Genomic DNA, 24,737 nt, shown 5'->3' on the forward strand with positions numbered 1-24,737 from the left:
AAAGACTGAAGCTGCTGTGCTGCCCTCTAGTGGCAAACATGGCATCTGCAGCACACATGTCTGCATTTCTCAACATTTTTGAAGCTCATCCAGAGAATGCCAAAAGTGTGCAAAGCAGTAATCAAAGCAAAAGGTGGCTACTATGAAGAACCTACAATATGACATATTCTCAGTTGTTTCACACTTTTTTGTTATGTATAGAATTCCACATGTGTTCATTCATAGTTTTGATGCAATTTTCATAGTCATGAAAATAAAGAAATCTCTTTGAATGAGAAGGTGTGTCCAAACATTTTGTCTGTACTGTAAATAAAAACGTTAGGTGTTTTTTGTCTTAAACTGAAAAGATATGTGAATTTATTTAAATCTTTCCCAGTTTTTTATTGAAAAAATCTTTGAAGAAGACACAGAAACAAGAAACAGCATTAAAATCTTTGCAGATTGTCGGTGAAAAAAGTTTGCATTCCAAAGATCTCTCATGTTTTTCATTTTTCTTTTATTGTGTTACATCTCAGTTATAGACTTCATAAATTGGTTATTCTAATTTTAATTAAATTTAAGTAACTTTCTCTATTGTTTTTTCACTGTAATAAAAATTTCAAAATTATTGCTTGTCTTTGTTAATAATTATCCAGTTCAATGTTTATTTATAGTCGTAATTATTCTCTTTAGGAACAGTTTTTTAGGATCTTTTTGCTTGAAACTTGTTTCATTGTTTTTTGTTAACTTAAGAAATTTCTTTATTCATTTCTGTAGTTTAGAAATACAATAAACGAATGTGATCATGTTTGGTTAGTCTCTGATGCATTGTGTAGTCAAACCTGAACTTTTCTTTTTTTTTCTAAACTTTATTATTTAACACAAATAGAACAAATATGTATGACAGGAACAATAGTCATAACAACAACAATGTCAAGGGATGGTACATGTATTACAAAAAGATTACAGATGCTATGCATCGAAAATATTCAGAGACAGTTTTCATAAATATGTATGGCCTTTTTGTTTAAACTATTAGAAATAGTATGTAAATAAGATTCTAATTATTTAATTATTAAAGGGAAAAAAGTTGTGATGAAGAAAACTTTGATTTGTGAATATGAAATTTATCAAATATTATAATTAGATTAATTGCCAATTTTACGTTTGATCTTATATTTTTTTCGTGTAGGCCAAATATGATATGTTCAAATTTCATCTGATATTGTGAAATAGTAGTCAAACCTGAACATTGGAATGAGACACAGTGTAATGACGTCACAACAGCACTCAAAATGTTTCATTGATTCTTTTTTTCTATTTTTCTTTTCTTTTCTCTATTATCTCCTGAAATAAAATCGTTTCTAAAAAATATTTGAAGCTTTTTTAACCATATTGAGGTTCAGTTAAGCAGTTTATCCGTTTCTTTTTAAATAAAGTTTCTGTACGTGACCCGGAAGTAAACAGAACAAGGCGCATTGCTAGCAGCGTTAGCTTGTTGGTAGGCTAGCAGCGTTCGCTTGTGTTGAGAGGTCGGTGGTGTTTTGTTGGGACGTTTGTGAGGTTTTTGGACAGAAAGGACGATACGTGGTTCGTGTGGGAACTCCCAGCATTTTCCAAAGTGTCGTAAATGAGTGAAGAAGTGTTGAACGGAAAGACAACGTGGATTGCTGTGATTGTGAGACTAGCAGATGATCGATCGGAGCTGCAGTGAAGAGGACGGCGGTGTTTGTGGGAGTTGGAGCTGAAGATCGGAGCAGGAACCATGTCTTCCCTTCAGTCTCTGAGAGAGTTGATCAGCGAGCGACTAGCTGCTGCTGCTGAAGAAATCTGCAGACTCTGTGAAGGAACCATCGTCCAGTACGAGCAGGAGCTCTGTCGTCAGCGCAGACTGCTGGATGTCATCTGGAAACCACAAATTCAACTTCACCACATAGGTATGTGTGACCTTTAACAAAGAAACAGAGACGCTTCATGCTCTTCTTTTTGGGGACCCGTCTGTCACTCAGTGGCGGATCTACACTAACTTACTCCCCGGGCGAGTAACAACACCCCCCCCCCCCCCCCCGCACACATAGAAATTTGATTACATTCTTTTCGTGTTATCTATCTTTATTTGTCCATTTTACACAAAAAATCATTAATTTCACAAACTACAGGGGTGTCAAACTCTGTCACACAGGGGGCCTAAATTAAAAAACCAGCTTTAAGGCCCGTACACACCGGGACGAATTTCACGCGCGATATTCGCTGACTTTTATCGCCTTGTGACTAAACAAAGGGCACTAATGTGAGTGTGCACACCGACGCGAAAAACGCGTAAAAGCGTCATTTTTTAAAAACGCCTCGGGTTCGTTTTTTTGGTTAAAACTATACGACCAATGAGAACGGCGCTTTTGCACACGTGTCTGGAGCTTCTGAAGTTACAGTAAAACACAGCTTGGGGGCGCTCAAACATCAAACTGCCTTTCTGAGCACACATACCAGCGAAGAAGATAGACGCCAAGTAGCGTCTACACTGCCGCGAAGAAATAATGACGGACATTCTAAAATATCCCCGAAAACGCTCATGATACATTTTCAGTTCTTGTACCAGTCGATAAAACTCCCTTATGTTCTTCTCTTCTCGTAACTATGGGACAGGGCTCCAGACTAACTTTTTTCACTAGGAGCACAGTGGCCCCTAACTGAAAATTTTAGGGGCGCAACCAGAAAATTTAGGGGCGCATACCGTAAATCAACATTCTAACCCAATTTACTAATTTCCACTGTATTACTAATAAATACTTTAATAATAGATGCAGAAATTACAATGTGCTGTTTCAGATTCAGTGTCACATTTTAATCTGCACTTTTGAAGATTCAACAAGAAGGTAAACTGACATCACCATCACTGTCATGACAGTACAAATAAGTAAAGAAAACGGATGGAAATTTATCTTTGTGACACCAAATAGGTGCAGCCAAGATGCACAACAAGCGTGTTTGAGATCACCCAGGTGGACTCAACGCTGCGCAGATCACCTGGTGTGTGACATATATTTTTGTTTTTGCTTCCACATCAACTGTCAATCATCACAAAAATATCGCAAGAAAGGGGTGGGAGCAAGGGGCAAACCTACCCGGACACAGCTGAAAACTGAACTGACTGAAAGCTGCCCTACAGACTACAAAACAATGCATTATGGGACGTGTGTCCTGATGGTTTTTGTAGTTGAGTGATTAATTAAAATAATTTAAAATACCAATTCATTAAAAAAGGCTACATAAACTACAAAACATTAAAATAATCATAAAATATATAATAACACAGATCATACTAAGGGGGAGAGGAATATTAAATCTAAATTGAATGTTAAGGACAACTCCAATTTCCTGTTCTCCTTCAGTCTTGCTGCAGATTCGCCTTCATCACACAGCCGCCCCCCCCCCCCCCCCCCATCTCAAACACGTCTATCGTTGCATTTTCCCCACGTATTTTCAGTGTGTCTAAAACTAATGTTATTTTTGCTCGAGCGTGTTTAAAGTTCAAGCCCCGTTAGCTGTCACGCATGTAGGTGTGGGACATTTATTCTCCTCAGCTGACCCGACTCCCGCGGGACGGGGGCGGTCGGTCGGTGTGCTGCCGTAACCCGTAAGATGCGCCGCCGTAACCGTAGCCAAAACCTAAACCTTCCTCCGGGTCTGTTGACCCAGAGAAAAGTTCAGCACGGACTGCATGTATTTAGAAAATTACGAGCGAATAGATACGTTCTAGAAAGGAAAGTAAAGAACTCCTTAATGTGGTCCGGGGAGGGGGCTGTCAGGTTTCCTGCTTGCAAAACCCTGTCATTGTCACGCCCCCAAGAGTCATATACCCCACTGTGATTGGTTGGTCAGCTCTAGGCCCCGCCCCCTCCACGCATTTTAGCCACTCACAGTGGCTTTCCCTATTCTTCTCACACGCAGTGGCCGCCTCACAGACAGGTATCACGCGAGAGTGTACGTGCTCGCGTTTCATGAGTATGTGCGCGAGTGTGTGTGTCTGCCTGCGTGCGTGTGCGCTTGCGTCTCATTGATTATTTCATTGATCATTGACGTGCCCCTTCCAAGTTTAATGTCTAAAAAAATACGGAGGGTGGGGGAGGCAAATTTACTGCTCGCACATGTGCGACTGGATGTAAAATTTAGTCGCACACTCTCAAATTTTGGTCGCAAAATGCGACCAATTGCTCGCAGTCTGGAGCCCTGTGGGATGTACCCAAAATCTGCGTATTTTCCGGCGTCTTTCATCATTCAATAGAACAATAATTTCTTCATCGCTGGAGCTGGAGCTACTGGTGCTTGAAATATTCATGTTTTCTTTGTTTGATTCTGACAAGCGCGTAAATACTTGCTCTCTTCTTCTGAGTGAAAAGCGACTTTAAGAAGCGTAAATTTTTGCAGCGCCACGTTGTGTACAGGAGTGTTTCTGTTTTACATTAAGCGCCATCTAATGTCAGGGAATGAAATTGCATGTTCACTCGGCTCATCGTCAGCGAAAAACACCTGGGTGTGAACACAAAAAACGTGTTGAAAAACGCTGGCGAAAAACGGCTGGCAAATATTCGTCCCGGTGTGTACGGACCTTTAGGTTTTCGGCCAAACAAGAAACATTTACTGAAAACACTAAAGCTAAACTTAAACTTTTACAACTTAAAACTGAACTGAAAATGAATAAAAACAGACAGGAATATTAACCCAGAATAAATCAAGTTAAACCTTAAATAACATATAATATTTTGTTCTCTATAAAAATACATTGTCAAAATTATACAATGAATATGCTGCAAAACAAAGCCTGGTGATATTATTACTTTTAGGTCTTATAAAACATTAAAAACGTAACCATATAACTCATCACTAGCATTTTCCTAATTTTGTGCAACACCAACAGTAAAAGTCCTGCAAAAACTTCAATCCATTTAATCACTTCACATCAAGTATAATAAGATTTCAATCATTGGTGATTTTGATTGACATGTCGTCAACATTGATGATGTAATGACTGAGAGTTTTCATTGATTTCAAAAATGTCCCACAACTATGGACTTGGTCATTACCTACAGCCTGTCTGCTGGAAGGTCCAGTGTGTCCAGTTGTGTATATTTGTGTACATCTGTCCACAACTGTCCAGAGACCACTTGTGTACAGAATCCAATGTACACATCTGGAGCAGCTGCTTGAGCTGGTGGAACCACACTCCAGTGTCGTCAAGTCCCGACTGTGTGCCATAAATGCAGATGCCAGTAACATGTGTCACACATGATCCATGAGTGGTCAGTGACGTGTCTTTATCAGACACTACTGTGTGTTTGTTTCTGTCACCAATGGAATCGGCACATTCCTACTCTAGAACCAGAAGAACAAACTGGAAGAACAAAGCTTCAAGTTGGCTTCTCATCTCATTGCACAAGGCAGAAAAAAGGCGGGACTTCAACCATCAGCCTGAAACAAAGTTCACATTTAAACTGTGTCAATGTCAGATGGAGAAATAGAATAGAATATAGAATATTAGAATAACTTAGAAATGTGACCTGTGTAAATCACTCAGCATTGAATTTTTATTAAATATTGACACTTTAAATGACACTTTTGATTATTTATTTTCAATTTTAAGAAATTTACGACACATCTATTACTTAAATTAATGGCATCTATATTTATTGTTTCAATTAGTCTCTTCTGGTCCTCTAGACTCCTCAGGAACTTTCCCCAATGATCACAGAGTTTATGGATGCTTGACAAAACCTAAAGTCCTGGAAACGTACAAAAGACTTCTTGTTGTGTTTGTGTCCCTGCAGACCTCCCCCAACATTGGATGACTGAAGAGGAAGATCTTTGCAACCAGCACAGGGACTTCAGAGTGGAACAAGAGGAACCAGAACCTCAACAGATTAAAGAGGAACTGGAGGAACTCTGCATCAGTCAGGATGAAGAGCAGCTTGATCTGAAGCAGGAGACTGATACCTTGATGGAGATTCCTACTTATGAGGAAGATGAGAGCAGTGAAGCAGATCTAAACAATCAGCAGAGCTTTAATGTAACTGATAGTCAGGATGAAGAAGGAAACCAACATGAAGAATCAACATCAACTACAGATGAAGAGACAGACCCACAGAACAGTGATCAGAGGAAGAGAAGAGACAGAAGTCATGTCCAAAGTGTGGACAGCTCTCACAAGTCAGCAGGTCAGTGTGACTCTGATCTTCATCTCCACACTATCGGTATGTTCACTTCAACAACGGTTCTATCTTGAGCTTCAAGCTCTCCAAACATGCAGTCCATCAACAGCGTGTCCTGGAAGAGTCTCTCCTGTCTCTTCCAGTTGAAAAGACAGAAGACATTGTTGGTCAGTGCAGCCGACAACATTCTTCAAATCATATGATCGTAGCTAGTCCCTCCAGCTAACGACAAACGGGAAACCTTAACAGATCAAAGAGAAAATTTTTAGCAGATAAAAAAGTACAATCTGTTTGTCGTCTGTGGTTCTAAGTTTGTAGTTCAGTTCTTTTCAGCAGATTTCTCTGTCAAACCCAAAATCCCATCTAAACCTCTTTGATGTCTCCATGTCTCCAATTCCAGACATTCAGACAGATTCTATTTCCAAAACTACATTTCAAGCTAAAACCCAAAGACAGGGTCCTGCTCATGGATCTGCAGACAGAAAAGATTCCAAACCTGAACACATCAGTGAAAAAATGCTTAGTTCAAAAATTTTAACACTGAAACACTAAAGAACCATTTGGTCCAGTTTCTTCCAGATCAAAACCCAACAAGAACTTTGTGGTTCCACTTTACTGATTAACAAAATACTTTTGTATTTCTATTTTCCAGCTATTAAGTCAATCATTTCGAAAATTTAGCTTTTACATATTTACAAAAAATAAGTGTTATTAGAACTGTCGTTTGTTTAAAAAAAATACTGGGAGAAAATCTGAATTAGTTTTGATTTAATTTTATTTTTTCAGTCATAAAACAGCATCTAAAAAATCCATCAAAGTGCTCATCTTCTGTATCTGAAATAGGGTTGTGCCGATGGACGATATCATCGTCCATCGTGATGGGTGACTGACATCCCGATGGAGAGACCACCATCGTGATGCCACGCCCCCGCCACGTTACGAGTCGACCCCATAAGCCGCGGTTACATGTACAAAATATCTTGATGGGATCAATGGTCGGATTAGAATCCAACCGTGTACATGGGCCCAGAAAAATGTTTTCAGAATATAAAAACGTTCACTAAAGTCACACTTTCCGTCGGAATAAATCATTCGCACATGCGCAGTAGGGTTTGAAAACCGGAAGGATATAGATTCCGCCGAGCTGCTTTTTTTTTTCAAACTTTATTGAATGTAACAATTCAATACAAAACGATTATAAACAGCGCCGAGCGGCTATATACATTGACATGTCAGCTCGGTAAAATACGAGATGACCTTCTAAGCGTGTTTTTAATAATGTTACGGTTCTTATGAAACACCTGTTCGCTCATCATTTGAATTTTAATCCGTGTGGTCAGTGCTTTTTCTGAACGAAGCCAGGATTAGCAGTATGCTAACACGGGCTAACAACATTAGCTTTGGGTGGCGCTGCAACATGTGTGAATAACATCAGCCTTTATTTTAGTCGGGGCACGACTGGAAACACAAATCCACGTGATTGCTTGAATGTTTTCTAAGGACTGAGCGACATTTCTGCTTTGAGGCTCAAACCGCTGTGTGTCTGCTGACGATCCGAGCTGTGCTCAGACACACACTTTTAGACCCGGTTCTGTGTTCGGTAGCTAGTACCCCTAGAGCTGTGGGACGGATCGCAGTCCTAAATCTCCCACACATACCGCTCATTATAAGGTATAATGAGCAGTAAGATACAGAAGATGAGCGGTATGTGCGGTATAATGAGCGGTATATGTGTTATACTCATTGTACCCCCCCCCCCCCCCCCCTTCCCATCAAACACAAAGCTGGAAGTCCGCGCTCCGCCGGTCCACTGCACTAATTAAGTGCGGGAGCGGACTACTTCTTTTCTGTTTTGTTTGTTACTTTTTTTTGTTAAAGTCACTTCCCTCAGTTTATACTGGATCATCGCGGATTAACCATTAGTTGGGAAATAAAATGAAAAAAGCAAAATAACGAATAGCAGTTATATAAGAACGAAAAATGTAAAAAATGCTGCTGCTGCTCACAAACTGTAGCGTAACTCACCCGGCGCTGCCTTCTACAACACTATAAATCCAACTTTTCCTGCCCCTTTGTACGTATCCTACCACGCGGCTCCCGTTCTCCACATTGTGACTCACCAGGAGGTGAAAAGTGAGCGGAGCTTCGTCCATGTCGGTAATTCAGCTGGGCTGGAGGTGTTTGTCTGCGATCTTTTTACTGCAGTATGAGTGGAAGATGAACAGCTTTTCATTGTAATCCGCTGGAAGTTGCTGCGTCATCCAGATGGAAAGATGAAGCCGTTAAACCAGAGTATAAAGCTTTTTCTGTAAGCTTCTCCAAGATGATTGCTGATTGTTAATCCCTCGGTCAGTCGTCTTTTTACCGCGGATATTCAGCTGCGTCTTCTTGAAAGTTGGAGTTTGTATTCCAGCTTCCTCCACTTGGGAACCATGGATTCATTTATCTTGAATCATCTTGCAGTTGCTCCCATGTTCTTCCTTGTACACCAGTGTGGGCACCTGGAGTCTCCGGTTTCAACAACTTAGGCTTGTAACTCCTTCAAAATAGTATTAGGGCTCTTGGTGGCTTCTCTCACACATTCAAAAAAGGGCCATATTCCTTCCACTTCTTGATTGATTTCACTGAACTCCGGGGCATGTTCAATACCTTGGATAATTTTGTGTATCCATCCCTGACTTGTACCTTTTCAACAAGCCTTTCTCTGAGTTGCTTGAAGTGTTTTTCTGCCTTCATGGTGACATGGTAGCCTGGAATACTGCTCCACCAGTATCTGGACCCTTTATAGGCTGGTGTTTTATAATTCAGTCACTTGGGACCCACCCACACCGGTCAGGTGATCTTCATTTGACCAAATGTGAGACTATTGGCACTAATTAGATGGACTTCTATTGAATTAGACCATTACATTTAAAATGGGGTCTAATAATTAACAATTATAATTCATTTCATACTTTTTGTTTCATTGACATTACGTTGTAGAAATCTGTTTTCACATTGACATTGAAGATTTTTTTCTAGTAAATTTCTGAGAGAGAAAAGACAAATTTTATTGACCATGAGTGATTTATGAAAACAGCAAAAGGGACAAACATCCAAGGGGGTTGGTTTGCACAATAAATCACAAGTTTATATTTATTGCAAGATCAAGCTGTGAAATATGTATATCCCAAAAGACAATGAAAATTGCAAAAACTGGTTACCTTAAATATGCTAAGACAATCTTATGGCAGCTTGAAGTATTTATCGACTCAAATAAATCCCTTTATGCATTTAACCAATCAGATGGATACCTTCCCTTTTTTGACCAATCAGATGGAGCTCTTTTATTTTAGATGTTCATCTCCTATGTAGACTAGGGTCATTTGGAGTATCATTTTTAAACTGTTGCAATGCAATGGGAATACTGTTTTTGGTTGCTTTCCTATTTGTTTATATACCACAAGTTATATCTTTATTGCAATATTAATCACTAATATCATATTCGGGAGTTTTCCTCAAATCGTGAATACTTAAGGCACTGTATGTGCATATACAGAGCCCATGACCTGACATAAATGGATAAAATAATAAATATCTTGTTCCCACAAATTAATAATTTGTTCCCACAAAATAATGTCTTGTTGCCACGCAATAATTAAGTTGTGTAAAAGAAATAATTTCTTGTTCTCTTGAAATATCACGTTCCCATGCATTGATTTGTGTGAATGGAATACTTCTTCATGTCATAAGTCATCATAAACATGGATGTGAGTAATATTTGGATTTACAGCAGATACTTTCACATGTCTGTGTATGTCTCATTACATTGCACAGAAGACAAGGATGATGTTTAGAGATTGTTGCCGTCTCGTCCGGCACATTCGGATGGTTCAGGACATCCAAAAATGAAATATGCAGTTGGGAAATGAAAAGACACACAAGAGTCTGCATGAATTTTCAAACCTTTTGCAAAAGGGGAGAGGTGGAGAAACACGACCTGTTAGGCTTTGTGGCTGTCCTCTCACTCTTTCCTCAAGGCTAAAAGGCTTTTTTATTATTCAGTAAGGGAAGATGTAAACATACTAGATACGTCATTAGAATGGTGTGTTTTTGTCTAGTCTGCATTGCAGGTGTTGTGGCTCCATAAACACTCCAGTACAGAAAGAAAACAGAGACCCAAAGTCAAAAACAGGCCTACTGGTGACCTCGGCACATATTACACTGACCAAAAATATAAACGCAAAACTTTTGTTATTGCTCCCATTTCTTATGGTATGAACTCAAAGATGTGAAACATTTTCGACATACACAAAATAACCAGTTCTCTGAAATATTGTTAAAAAATCTGTCTAAATCTGTGATAGTGAGCACTTCTCCTTTGCCAAGACAATCCATCCCACCTCACAGGTGCGCCATATCAAGAAGCTGATTAGACAGCATGATTATTGCACAGGTGTGCCTTAGACTGGCCACAAGAAAAGGCCACTCTGAAATCTTCAGTTGTATCCCACAGCACAATGCCACAGATGTCAGAAGTTTTGAGGGAGCGTGCAATTGGCATGCTGATAGCAGGAAAGTCCACCAGAGCTGTTGCTAGGGAATTTAATGTCCATTTCTCCACCATAAGCTTCATCTTCTCTGTGGAGAAGATGGTGTTTATTAATTTATTTAAAACCTTAGACACCAGATATGAGCTGTATTGTTAATCCTTTAAAAACTGGTGCTACTCTCAAGGTGAATGTTTTTCTCCTTTTAGTATAGACTACAAAGTGTGACTCAAAACACAGCTGGGACTTTAAGTAACTTTTGTAGAATAACAAAATTATATAAAACAAGACAAATTATATAAACAAGTCAAAAAAGGGAGTGAGAAGAAGAAAAATCAGTAACGCTTTCTTTTACAGTACAGTACTTACAGTGTACTTAAGTGGTATTTACATGGTACTTATTGTGTAACTACTGGGTACTTTCAGGGTACTTACATGGTACATTTTATGACATTTACTGGGTACTTACAGTTTGTTTACATGGTACTTTCTATGGGACTTTACTGGGTACTTACATGGTACTTTTTTGTGTCTACTCTGTACTTACCGTGTATTTATATGGTACTTTTTGGTTCATACCTATGTGGTACATACTGGGTATTTATAATATTCTTACTGGGTATTTACATTTTGTGCAAAGGTGTCTTTTATGGTACTTACCACATGTATGAACAAGGTAAGTACAGATAAAGTACCTTGACATTTAGGTCTGCACTCGCTGCATGTTTCATGGTATTTACCATGAATTTACCACAGAAACTACCCCTTAAGTACACTAAAACTGTACTGTAAAAGAAAGTCAGCCCTATTTCCACTCAACTACATGGTACTTTCATGACTAAATACTGGGTATGTTCACTTGAATATTACTTGGTACTTACCCCTGAAGTACAATGAATCTGTACTGTAAAAGAAAGTCAGCCCTATTTCCACTCAACATCATGGTACTTTCATTACTAAATACTGGGTATGTTCACTTGAATATTACTTGGTACTTACCCCTTAAGTACAATGAATCTGTACTGTAAAAGAAAGTCAGCCCTATTTCCACTCAACTACATGGTACTTTCATTACTAAATACTGGGTACGTTCACTTGAATATTACTTGGAACTTACTAGGGGTGTCACGATTTCAATTTTAAATCGAAATCGATCGAAATTAAGTCACAATCTCGAACTTCGAATTAAAAAAATGGAATCGTCGATCACGCGGCCACGCCCCCATGTTGCGTCCGGTTACTTGCCAAGCGGAAAAAAACACTTGTGTTGAAGTGCTGCGAGTCAACCTCCTCTAACAGCTGCTCAAAAAATAGCATGGTAACTGCAGGAGACCCATTGACAGAACTCGAATCCCCTCCTTTTTCACTGAAGTCGCCGGTGTGGAAGTATTTTGGATTTCCAGTGAGTTATGTTGACAACGTTCGCGTTGTCGAAAAATAAAACAACTTTTTGCAAGCTGTGCTATGTGCGTGTACTATATTCTCTCACTGGCAGCACGACTAACATGGCAGGGCATCTCTGCAGGTACCACAAAAACATAGATTTATTTATTTATCTGTTAAACCAGTGCTTCTCAAATAGTGGGGCCGCCCAGATTCGATGCCGGGGGGGGGGGGGGGTGCGCAGTAGCAGCGGTCTTAGGCAAAGCTGGCAAAGGTGCGCAAATTTAACGGGGGTCGGCGGTGACAGCAGCTCAGAGCTTGGTAAAAATCTGATCCACTGTTTGTTTCTTATTATCTGTTAATCACAGAGTTTCTGACAGCCTGAAACAGTAAACCTCCGTCCCTGCAGGTGCGCGCTCACGTTTCCTGTCACACGCGGCTCCCGCGTGAGAGAGAATGAAAGGAAAGGATTGGTGGGCTCCGCATACGCGGAGTGTTGCCCAGATCAGGATCATCACGTGCCTTTAGATTACTCAGCTCATACTAAATGTCATTCTTTATCCACTATTGTAGACATTTTGGTGACGTGTCTTTATTTTCCATATTCTTTGTCTGCCTGTTTAGTTGGTGTCCGTATTTGACATAAAGATAGCAAGTAATGCAGGAAAACAGCTGCACTTCATGACATCATAAAAAAAATAATAATTTAGAAACCAAATCAGAACATTGTTTATTACCTATTTTTTCAGATTAAAAACGTTAAATATATTGGTGCTGCTGTGTTAATGTTTCAGATAAATTTACATTGAATATTATTTATTGATTTAATTATTTTTCTCTGCATCAAATTGTTTAAGACACTTAATTGTTCAGAGATTATGAACATGTCTGTTTTATTGTTTTTGTTTGTTTTGTTGTGATCTTGAATGTCATCTTTTGTGAAGAAGACTGCACTTACAAAAGAGAAACTGAATGGCAGTTAATTTTAAGTTTTCAATTGACTAAAGATACAGGTTATTGTTAAATTATGTTGTTAATAAAAGTTTTAAATTTGACCATGTAGTGTGGTACATTGCAAGCAAAGGTCATATATTATATTGCATTAAAGTCTAGTTTGAAAAATGACAATGTGTGCTTTAAAAAAGAATAAATGTAAAAATCGAGAATCGAATCGAGCCATTACCTTAGAATCGAAAATGCAATCGAATCGAGGATTTGGAGAATCGTAACAGCTCTAGTACTTACCCTTTAAGTACAATGAAACTGTACTGTACAAGAAAGTCAGCCCTATTTCCACTCTGTTACATGGTACTTTCAGTAGTAAATGCTGGGTATAATCTAGGGTTGTGCCGATGGACGATATCATCGTCCATCGTGATGGGTGACTGACATCCCGATGGAGAGACACCATCGTGATGCCACGCCCCCGCCACGTTGCGAGTCGACACCATAAGCCATGGTGTACAAAATATCTTGATGGGATCAATGGTCGGATTAGAATCCAACCGTGTAGATGGGCCCAGAAAAATGTTTTCAGAATATAAAAACGTTCACTAAGCTCATACTTTCGGTCGGAATAAATCATTCGCACATGCGCAGTAGGGTTTGAAAACCGGAAGGGGATATAACTTCCGCCGAGCGGCTTTTTTTCCCAAACTTTATTGAATGTAACAATTCAATACAAAACTGTCATGGTGCAGGGTGGCTTGAGAGCCGGTTGGACCCAGACGCAGAGGCGGAGGCATGAGGATCAGGGGCAAAGGGGTTTAATGCGAAACACAAACGAAAAGCGCTGCAGAGCAGGATCTCAGAACTGAAACATAACTCACTGTGACGTGGCAAGAGAACAAGGAACTTGGCATGACAAGACGAGAACACCAGAACAGGAACACTAATGGACCAACACAGGAGGAAGGCAGAGACAAGACTTAAATACAGACAGGGCAGACAAGACACAGGTGGACACGATCAGGGCTGATGGGGACCAAAGGAAGTAAAACTCAAGAAAACAGACAAGACAGGAGACTTTCAAAATAAAACAGGAAACAGAAACAAGACAGAACAAGGACCAAAAACAAGACAAGTTCAAATCATGACAGTACCCCCCCCTCAAGGAACCGCTCCGAGGTTCCAAAAGTCACATGAGGGGGGGGCCCCGGAGGATAAACCTCGACGGGCACAAGAGTCCAGAGGACGGCCGGGGGGCCCAGAGGTCCGGCGAGGCAGGTCCGGAGGACGGCCGGGGGGCCGAGCGGTCCGGCGAGGCAGGTCCGGCATGAGATGCGTGGAGGAGTCGTCAGGCTTGGAGGCGTCGTCAGGCTTGGAGGCGTCGTCAGGCTTGGAGGCGTCGTCAGGCTTGGAGGCGTCGTCAGGCGTGGAGGCGTCGTCAGGCGTGGAGGCGTCGTCAGGCGTGGTGGAGTCGTCAGGCGTGGTGGAGTCGTCAGGCGTGGTGGAGTCGTCAGGCGTGGTGGAGTCGTCAGGCGTGGTGGAGTCGTCAGGCGTGGTGGAGTCGTCAGGCGTGGTGGAGTCGTCAGGCGTGGTGGAGTCGTCAGGCGTGGTGGAGTCGTCAGGCGTGGTGGAGTCGTCAGGCGTGGTGGAGTCGTCAGGCGTGGTGGAGTCGTCAGGCGTGGAGTCGTCAGGCGTGGAGTCGTCAGGCGTGGAGTCGTCAGGCGTGGAGTCGTCAGGCGTGGAGTCGTCAGGCGTGGAGTCGTCAGGCATGGAGTCGTCAGGCATGGAGTCAGGCATGGAGTCAGGCATGGAGTCAGGCATGGAGTCAGGCATGGAGTCAGGCATGGAGTCAGGCATGGAGTCAGGCATGGAGTCAGGCATGGAGTCAGGCATGGGCTCTGGCGGGTCGGGCCAGCAGTCAGGCTCTGGCGGGTCGGGCCAGCAGTCAGGCTCTGGCGGGTCGGGCCAGCAGTCAGGCTCTGGCGGGTCGGGCCAGCAGTCAGGCTCTGGCGGGTCGGGCCAGCAGTCAGGCTCTGGCGGGTCGGGCCAGCAGTCAGGCTCTGGCGGGTCGGGCCAGCAGTCAGGCTCTGGCGGGTCAGGCGTGGAGCCGAGCTCAGGCGGGTCAGGCGTGGAGCCGAGCTCAGGCGGGTCAGGCGTGGAGCCGAGCTCAGGCGGGTCAGGCGTGGCAGTGGAACCGGGGACCCGTCGGGGCGCAGGCGGCACCCCCCTGGGAGCCGGGACGGGTCGGGGCGCAGGCGGCACCCCCCTGGGAGCAGGAACGGGTCGGGGCGCAGGCGGCACCCCCCTGGGAGCAGGAACGGGTCGGGGCGCAGGCGGCACCCCCCTGGGAGCTGGGACGGGTCGGGGTGCAGGTGGCACCCCCCTGGGAGCCGGGACGGGTTGGGGTGCGTCCGGGACCACCACTGGACATGGCTGTGGTGCGTCCGGGACCACCACCGGAACATGACGGGGATGGGGTGCATCCGGCACCACCACTGGAAAGCGATGTGGTGCGTGCCGGACCACCTCTGGAACAGGAACGGGACATGGACGGGGACGGTGGCGGCGACGGCGACGACCCCCCTTCATGGCGAGATGGCTCCCCTCCATAGCTGGAGTGCAGAACTGGAGTGTGTTAAAGACCCAATAGGACCTGGTCCTCTCTGCTTCGAGGCAGTAGGCCTCCAAAAGCTGCATGTCCCGCTCTGCTGGGTCCAGAAAACTTGGTTGGTCCATTCTGTCATGGTGCAGGGTGGCTTGAGAGCCGGTTGGACCCAGACGCAGAGGCGGAGGCATGAGGATCAGGGGCAAAGGGGTTTAATGCGAAACACAAACGAAAAGCGCTGCAGAGCAGGATCTCAGAACTGAAACATAACTCACTGTGACGTGGCAAGAGAACAAGGAACTTGGCATGACAAGACGAGAACACCAGAACAGGAACACTAATGGACCAACACAGGAGGAAGGCAGAGACAAGACTTAAATACAGACAGGGCAGACAAGACACAGGTGGACACGATCAGGGCTGATGGGGACCAAAGGAAGTAAAACTCAAGAAAACAGACAAGACAGGAGACTTTCAAAATAAAACAGGAAACAGAAACAAGACAGAACAAGGACCAAAAACAAGACAAGTTCAAATCATGACACAAAACGATTATAAACAGCGCCGAGCGGCTATATACGTTGACATGTCAGCTCGATAAAATACGAGATGATCTTCTAAACGTGCTTTTAATAATGTTACGGTTCTTATGAAACACCTGTTCGCTCATCATTTGAATTTTAATCCGTGTGGTCAGTGCTTTTTCTGAACGAAGCCAGGATTAGCAGTATGCTAACACGGGCTAACAACATTAGCTTTGGGTGGTGCTGCTTGCTGGCTGCACGTAAACATGTGGGAATAACATCAGCCTTAATTTAGTCGGAACACGACTGGACTTTTCGAAGGACTGAGCGACATTTCTGCTTTGAAGCTCAAACCGCTGTGTGCGCTGACGATCTGAGCTGTGCTCAGACACACACTTTTAGACCCGGTAGAGTTCGGTAGCTCGTCCCCCTAGAGCTGCGGGACTGATCGCAGTCTTAAATCTCCCACACATACCGCTCATGTAACAAAGCACCCCCCCCCCCCCCCTTCCCCTCAAACACAAAGCTGTAAGTCCGCGCTCCGCAGGTCCACTTCACTAGTTAAGTGCGGGAGCGGACTACTTCTTTTCTATTTTGTTAGTTACTTTTTTTGTTAAAGTCACTTCCCTCAGTTTATACTGGATCATCGCGGATTAGTCATTAGTTGGGAAATAAAATAAAAAAAGTAAAATAACGAATAGCAGTTATATAAGAACGAATAGCCCACCCGAGGATGTCATCGTCCATCCCGATGGTTGACTGCATACATCGGCAACAGCCAATTTAGGGGACATCGCCCAACCCTAGTATAATCAGGAATAACCATCCCGTACAGTGTACATACACACTTGGTCTTGTGACCTTACCAAATGAGACAATGCTAAATTGTTGGTAAAGGTCAAATAACTGCATTGTAAAAACATATTCCTACTTCTTGTAACATGAGGCAAATTTAAAGAGAAACAAGACAGCAGTGAAAACAACAATTTTTAATATGATACATGTCTGCTGCATACAAAGTGTCATCACAATGAAATATGTTTTAAGTACAAAACAGTACAAAGGAGCATTCCAAAAAACACATTATTGGCCTGAGGGTCGTGCTTTTTGTCCGTCAAAATTCTTTCAGCAGTTTGGTAGCAGTGCAGGACTTCTTCAGGGTTTGTAACTGCAAGAAAATTCACAATAAAAGCTCAAATGAACATAAAAAGCATAATGACTTTGATGAAGTACAAAGTATATTTTACTTATTTAATCATTTCTGTAATGAGTTTGATAAATCTCTGTGAATTCTTTATCGCTTTGACTGTAATGCTTGAAATTAATCAATTATCCTCATTTATAAACATGATGGATTATTCACAACGTTATATTTTAATTACATAAACAAAAACAACAAAAAAGAAATCAAAGGAAGAAAAATCAAAATTGCCATAAAAAATCTAATTTGTTTAGACAAAGAATGTCAAAGTAATGTTTTCATTGGCAATTGCTGTGTGTATTTCTTCTTTATAAATATTATTCGCACCTACAATTTGCATTAGCATGAAAAACATGGCAGTGTAAAAGAAAAGGAAAAAGAGAAATAAATAGGCAATTTCAAATTCAACACAGTTACTCAAAAATATGTTTTAAATTTTCAAACAGTTACCTTCACTGTTGGGTGGTATTGTTGTCTCTATCATATTTGAAAATAAATAAATAAATAAAAAGAAAATAAAAACGGCGAAAGAAAAGAAAATGGGGAAAATGCAGTTAAACTATTTAGTAATGTAAATAATATGTCCATTTGAAGGATTTAACTTACTTTGCTTACTCTCCTGTGACTTCACGGATTCGTCTGGGATGTCTTCTTCACCATAGCTGATCTAAAGCGGTAAAAAGACGGAAGTACGTCATCATTATTTTAAATAAACGCCTTTCTTTGATTTTCACAGAAAGACGTGCTCTCAGTCAAACGAGCACAGAACAACAGACTTTATCATTTAGGCTACGTGCTTGTTTTACAGGTGCCCCTCTCCTGGTAAGTAAAAACAATGTTTGTAGATTTTCACTACAAACTTTGAAAATTTATACATGAAATAACTGAATTATTGCAGTAAAGTAGCAGACGTGCTCTTACGTCACGTTTCAAACACAGAGAGAGCGAGGTTAGCTTCTTTATAAAGTTTGATCAGTTTAAATATTTTCATATAATTTATCCAATATTTACAAAAACACTGGCTTACCTGCAAAATGAAGAGAAATTCGAACTGTTGCACGCGCCTCGAGGCTCTCCGGATTAGCCACGTTTACCATGTACCATGGTAAACGTGGTTTACATGCTACATTCAAGTGCGCTGGGAATTTGCAACTTTGCTCGCCCCGACCTACTTAACAAAAACACACACTGTGGGTGTTTTTAGTATTAAAAGTAAATATTGTCGGTTGGAACTCTAAATGAACACATGCAAATGTAATTTGTCAGTTGTGATTTTATTTTTCAAACTTTACAACAGATGATTTTTACATACAGATGCAGAATTTTGGTACACAACCTCTCATATTTTGTTTTACAAGTTTACAAATAAGTGTTTCTCACAAAAATGCATGCTGTGTTTCACAAAAACAATAAATGTTTCAGAAATTCACAAATGTTTCAGAAATTCACAATAAATGTTTCAGAAATGCACAATAGATGCTTCACAAACCTGATTTTTAGGTACACACAGATCATGCAAATTTACAAACCCACTCTAATTTGTGAATCTCCCCACAGTTGAGAGAGAAATCCCTGCAGTGAATTCTTAGACTCCCCTGATGGAGCAGGTCAACTAGCGTCATCATTGGCTGATGAATCTGTTAATCAAACTCTTTAGCAAAGTAGGCGTGTTCGCTTTTAGCCAATTGAATGGCCCCTTTCTCCTATTTTCTTATAACACTGATTGTGCATGCGTGAAACATTTGACTGATTAACTGTGTCAAACATCCACTATGGATGCCTACATCTTTACTGTCAATAATGGCAAGAATCTAAATGTTTTCTGGCTGATTTTCTTTAAAAAACTCATATAAAAATTACCTGGTGGCAGTATCAGGAAAAAAGTGCATTTTCCGTCCTCTCTAGTAAATCTGTATTTTATTTCTCAGCATTTTTAATTTGAGTATACAGTTAAATGATATTAAAGACCTGTTGGTACCATTTATGAATAACTGTTTTGCAATTTCATTTAATTAAAGGAAAATATTATTTTCTATCTTCAACTGGTTCAGACTACAAGTTTTTGACGGACACAGCTCTCCTCATGGGGGAGGGGGGGGGGGGTCAGCTCAGTGTTGTGCTGCTGCTGTGCTAAAGAAAACAGAAGAAACTTGTTTTCCCGTTTCTCTTTATTGGTTAAATGCTGTAAAGCATTCAACCCTTTGTTTTCCTCTTATGCTATCTTCCGCCGTTTTTCGGCACTTAGCTCCTTCTACAATTTTCAACTTATTTTAACCATTCAACTATTAAACGGTTAAGCTCTTTCAGCTTATTAATGCTATGACTTTTTGTCCTTCAAATGCTTGAACTTTTCCAGATATTCCAGGATTTTCCAAGATATTTGCTCCATTGGCCACACCTTTGCTTCTTTAAACAATTGTAACTTCAACATGCTTTCAGCTAGAGACACCGTTCAAACATTGAAATGTTCACAAGGTTTTGGACTTCAACATAAAGTTTGAAATTATTATGGGATGGCAACACCACTATGGTTTGGCGGCCATTTTGTTCCAAAATGTGAGGCAATGTTAAACTTCTTCAAACTTTCACCTATTTTAATCATTCTAATATTACAATGTTCAACCCTGTCAGCTTATTCCTTTCAGCTACAACTTTTGGTCTTTCAAATCTTTGAACTTTTCAAGATATTCCAGGATTTTTGCTTCATGTAAATACATGGAGAATTCTTGAAAACCTTTGTTTCTTTCAAGCATTATAACTTTAACATGCTTTTGGCTAGAGACACTGTTCAAACATTGAAATGCTCACAAGGCTTTGGACTTCAACATACGTTTTGAAATTATTATGGGATGGCAACACAACCTACAGTTTGGTGGCCATTTTGTGCCAAAATGTGAGGACATTTTAAACTTCAGTTTTTAACCTATTTTAACCATTCTGCTATTGAAATGTTCAACTCTTATAGCTTATTCCTTTCAGCTATGAATCTCAGTCTTTCATGTCCTTAAACTTTTCAAGATATTCCAGAATATTCCAGAATTTTCCAGGATTTATGCTCCATTTAAATACAAGGATAATCCTTGAAAACCTTTGTTTCTTTTAACCAATTATAACTTCAACATGCTTTCAGCTAGCGACACCGTTCAAACATTTAAATGTTCACAAGGCTTTGAACTTCAACATAGGTTTTGAAGTTATAATGGGATGGCAACACTACCTACGGTTTGAAAGCCATTTTGTGCCAAAATATGAGGCAATTTCAAACTCCTTCAAACTTTCACCTATTTTAACCATTCTACTATTTCAATGTTCAACTCTTTCAGCTTATTCCTTTCAGCTATTACTTTTGGTCCTTCAAATCCTAGAACCTTTCAAGATATTCCAGGATTTTCCAAGATTTTCGCTCCATTTAAATACATTGAGAATCCTTGAAAACCTTTGGTTCTTTCAGCCATTATAACTTCAACATGCCTTTAGCTAGAGACACCGTTCAAACGTTAAATTGATCACAAGGCTTTGGACTGTAAAATAGGTGTAGAAATCATTATGGGATGTCGACACAACCTACTGTTTGGTGGCCATTTTTTGACAAAATCTGAAGGAAGTATTGCAATAAACTTCATCCATGGCTGGAACTGAACATATTGAAATTCACTTGATCTGGACATATAAGGAATGTGGGTGTGGTTAGCAAACAAACTTCATTGCTAAGGACGTCCAAAGGTTTCCTTTTTCGATTTGTCTGAAACTGATGTCGATTTGTTTGTCATCCCCAGGCGACCCAAACATAAAATGGATGCTATGGAGATAAAATCAATAGAAAAGCTACCATTTTGAAAAAAGTGGATTTTCTACCAATTTAGAACATGTATTTTTTAACAATATGATACTCTAAAACAATGTGTTTTTTTAGTCGCTTGATGATGGTGGTTCCAATGCTAGCACTTTTAGCCATTTTAGCAACATCTTCAAATTTTCAACAGTTCAGCCATTTTTTCAACAATTTCAGCTTTAATGCTTAACTCCTTCTACAAATTTTGACCTGTTTTAGCCATTCTACTATTACAATGTTCAACTTTTTCAGCTTATTCGCGCTAGGACTTTTTATCCTTTAACTTTTCAAGGTTTTTCCAGTACAGTTCAGCCATTTCTTCAGCAAATTTAGCTTTCATTCGGCAGTACAGCATTCAACCCTGCATTTTCTTCTGGAAATGCAGCTCCTTCTAGTTTAAAAAATTATTGCACATATTCTGACTGAGACTATTGACATTTTTATTGGTCCTTATAACACACAAGGTCATTAAAACATATAAAGGACTCTCTTCTTGTGTTTCTGCAGTCCTCCCCCAGCAATGGATGACTGAAGAGGAAGATCTCTGCATCCAGCAAAGGAACTTCAGCATGGAACAGGAAGAACAACAACCTTCACATTATAAAGAGGAGCAGGAGGAACAAGAACTATCACGGATTAAAGAGGAGCCAGATGCGCTCTTCATCAGTCAGGATGAATATCAGATTGATCTGAAGCGGGAGACTGATACATTGATGGAGATATTTACTTATGAGGAAGATGAGAAAAGTAAAGCAGATCTAAACAATCAGCAGAGTTTTAATGTAACTGATAGTCAGGATGAAGAAGGAAACCAACATGAAGAATCAACATCAACTACAGATGAAGACACAGACCCACAGAACAAAGATCAGAGGAAGAGAAGAGACAGAAGTCATGTCCAAAGTGTGGACAGCTCTCACATGTCAGCAGGTCAGTGTGACTCTGATGTTAGAAAAAATCCAAAGAAGACAAATCTGGGTAAGAAATGTAAACAATCTCCAAAAGAAGAGAGACTTTCTTCTATCAAGTCTGGTAAAAACTCAAGAATAATTACCATTCCGTCTGACTACACTGGAACTGGGTCTGATGAAAGATGTTATATCTGTAAAGAATGTGGTAAAAGCTTTTGTAACATATCTCTGTTCAGAATTCACTCGAGAATCCATGCACAAAATAAGCGATTTTCTTGTAAAGAATGTGAAAAAAGTTTTAGTCACAGATCTCATCTCAACACACACATGAGAACACACACTGGAGAGAGGCCTTTTTCTTGTAAAGAATGTAAAAAAAGTTTTAATCAAATATCTAATCTCAACACACACATGATAATTCACACAGGAGAGAGGCCTTTTTCTTGTATAGAATGTAATAAAAGCTTTAGTCGTATATCTAGTCTTAAAAGACACATGATAACTCACACAGGAGAAAAGCCTTTTTCTTGTAAAGAATGTAAAAAAAGTTTTAGGCATGTATGTAATCTCAAAAAACACATGAGAACTTGTAAGACTTTTTCTTGACAATATAAGGATTAAGTGTAAACTCTAAATTCTATTTTTTTCTGATAAGCGGCCGACCTCTTAACCTTTGTACCACAGCAGAAGACTTTATTTTACAAGTGGAAAAAGTTCTGTATCTCAGAAAAATCAAATATTTTAAAATACGTTTTTAATGCTCAAGACTTATGGGCTGAAACCCCAATGTTCTAATAAACTCTGTAGCAACCTGAGCTTTCATTTCATGTACACAGAGCCACAGGCTGATGGCCTCCATACAATATTGATGAAGTTACTTCATTAGAGGGAGGCAAAAGTGAGTATTGAATGCTTAAAAATGAAATTTTCCAAAAAAATAAATAAAATCTCTGGCTGTTTAGATATATGATTCACTACAGGAGGTCCTTTGTCCCAACAGCAGTTAACTATAGAATGACACAGTTTCAGGACTGCTGAAACTGTTGCTGTATTTACTTATTTATTCATGAAGTGTGCTTTTACTTCCACTTTTATTACTATTTTATTTTTTACTGACTATTTTGTTTTTCTAACTGCTATTTTTCTTGTTTGGCTGCTGTAACAACTGAATTTCCCTCCGGGGATCAATAAAGTCTTGTCTTGTCTTATCCCGACTTTCTTGGACATTTTTTTAGGCTTTCATCATCTCTAAGCCACAAATAAAAGCAAAAAAGTAAAGGATCAATACATTTCAATCTATGTGTAATGATACTAGACAATGAGTTTCACTGCTGACAAAATATGTAAAACTTTTCACAAAATAAATTATTTTAGATGGATCTGTTAATGGAAATGAGTTGTTTTAAACTATTAGAGCTAACATCTAGTAGAGTTAACGTCTAGTAGAGCTAACATCTAGTAGAGATGGGTATCATTAAGATTTTATCTCTTAACTCCTCTTAACCCTGGTGCTATCCTGGGCACTTTAACATTGGGAGTTGGGTCATCTAGACCCACTAGACAGTGCGCTTTGTTCTGCAATGATTTGTGATCTTCACTGGTGTCCATGGATTACATGAAATCTTTCCACCTTTATCCACCTTTGTCATGGTAGGGATAACACGTCAATGTAAGGATGGGGTCATCAAAGAAAGCACAAGGGTTAATCTGCTGCTTTTCACTGTGGTACCATATTAGTATTCTTATCAATATCTTCTGGTGTAAGTTTACACTGAAATAAAATGATCAATAAATACATATAAATAAATGTGTATTTGTAGGTAATAACTCAGATAAACAGTGCAGTTAAGAACCAAATGCAGAGTATATCAAATGGCCTCCTCACTACAGAGAAATATAACAATTTTGTGTTGGATAATGTATTATTGAGGCACAATATGATCTTTCAGCCTACTAATATTTTAATCCTTGTTTTAATATCAAGGAAAAATCACACATTTAGCTGTTATTCTTCTTTTTATTTGACTATTTTAATAATAATAATAAACTTTATCTGTATAGCACCTTTCAAGATAAAAATCAGAAAAGTGCTTCACAGTAAAACACAGAAAATAATTTAAAAAAATAGTTAAGAAAAACACAGAAAATAAAAAAAATAACTAAGAAAAGCTCAAACGGCCTGATGGAGCTGGCTGCCCGCATCAACCGAAGGATGAGGGAGTGACTAAGGGAGAGAGGTATGAGACAGCCACCTGCATCTTGCGTTTCTCAGCCTTTCCTCACTACAGGCACCAACTTGGTCAGAGGAGGAGAGGACCTGGGGTCATCTGAACCCATGCAGCTGGGTCGTACAAGGATCACACCGGAGGAGCGAGAGCGCAGATCCAGGAAGCATTTGTCTTTTTACTGTGGAGTCCCAGGACATTCAGTGGCCTGCTGTCCGGTAAAAAAGGGCTCAACATCTGTGAGGACATGTTTGAGCCGTAACCGAATAACCTCCTCAGATTCAGGTGCATTCACGGCTGCTATGTTTCATGTTAAATCAGGACGCGTCAAAGTGACTGCTTTACTGGATTCGGGGTCTGACTGCAACTTCATTGATCACAGTCTGTCTTAAAAACT

At 40.3% G+C, this 24,737-nt stretch overlaps 2 protein-coding genes across 2 annotated transcripts in view; both read left to right on the top strand.

Moving 5' to 3' along the window:
* Nucleotides 1-24,737, top strand: part of LOC105355327 (NACHT, LRR and PYD domains-containing protein 12-like) — a 1,049,862-nt gene that overhangs the window by 195,116 nt on the left and 830,009 nt on the right. The gene's annotated exons all lie outside the window — the stretch shown is intronic.
* LOC110016618 (zinc finger protein 37-like) lies at nt 6,141-23,329 on the top strand. The gene is made up of 2 exons (XM_020709978.2): nt 6,141-6,188; nt 21,712-23,329. The coding sequence occupies exon 2, from the start codon at nt 21,729-21,731 to the stop codon at nt 22,719-22,721; it is 993 nt and encodes a 330-aa protein (XP_020565637.1). The 5' UTR covers nt 6,141-6,188; nt 21,712-21,728; the 3' UTR covers nt 22,722-23,329.

The sequence above is a fragment of the Oryzias latipes genome, chromosome 2 (genome assembly GCF_002234675.1).
Source record: "Oryzias latipes chromosome 2, ASM223467v1".
NCBI lineage: Eukaryota > Metazoa > Chordata > Actinopteri > Beloniformes > Adrianichthyidae > Oryzias > Oryzias latipes.

Bases quoted from the DNA above. Each gene is read 5' to 3' on its own strand.
- LOC110016618 (XM_020709978.2), top strand. From the start codon at position 21,729: ATGACTGAAGAGGAAGATCTCTGCATCCAGCAAAGGAACTTCAGCATG.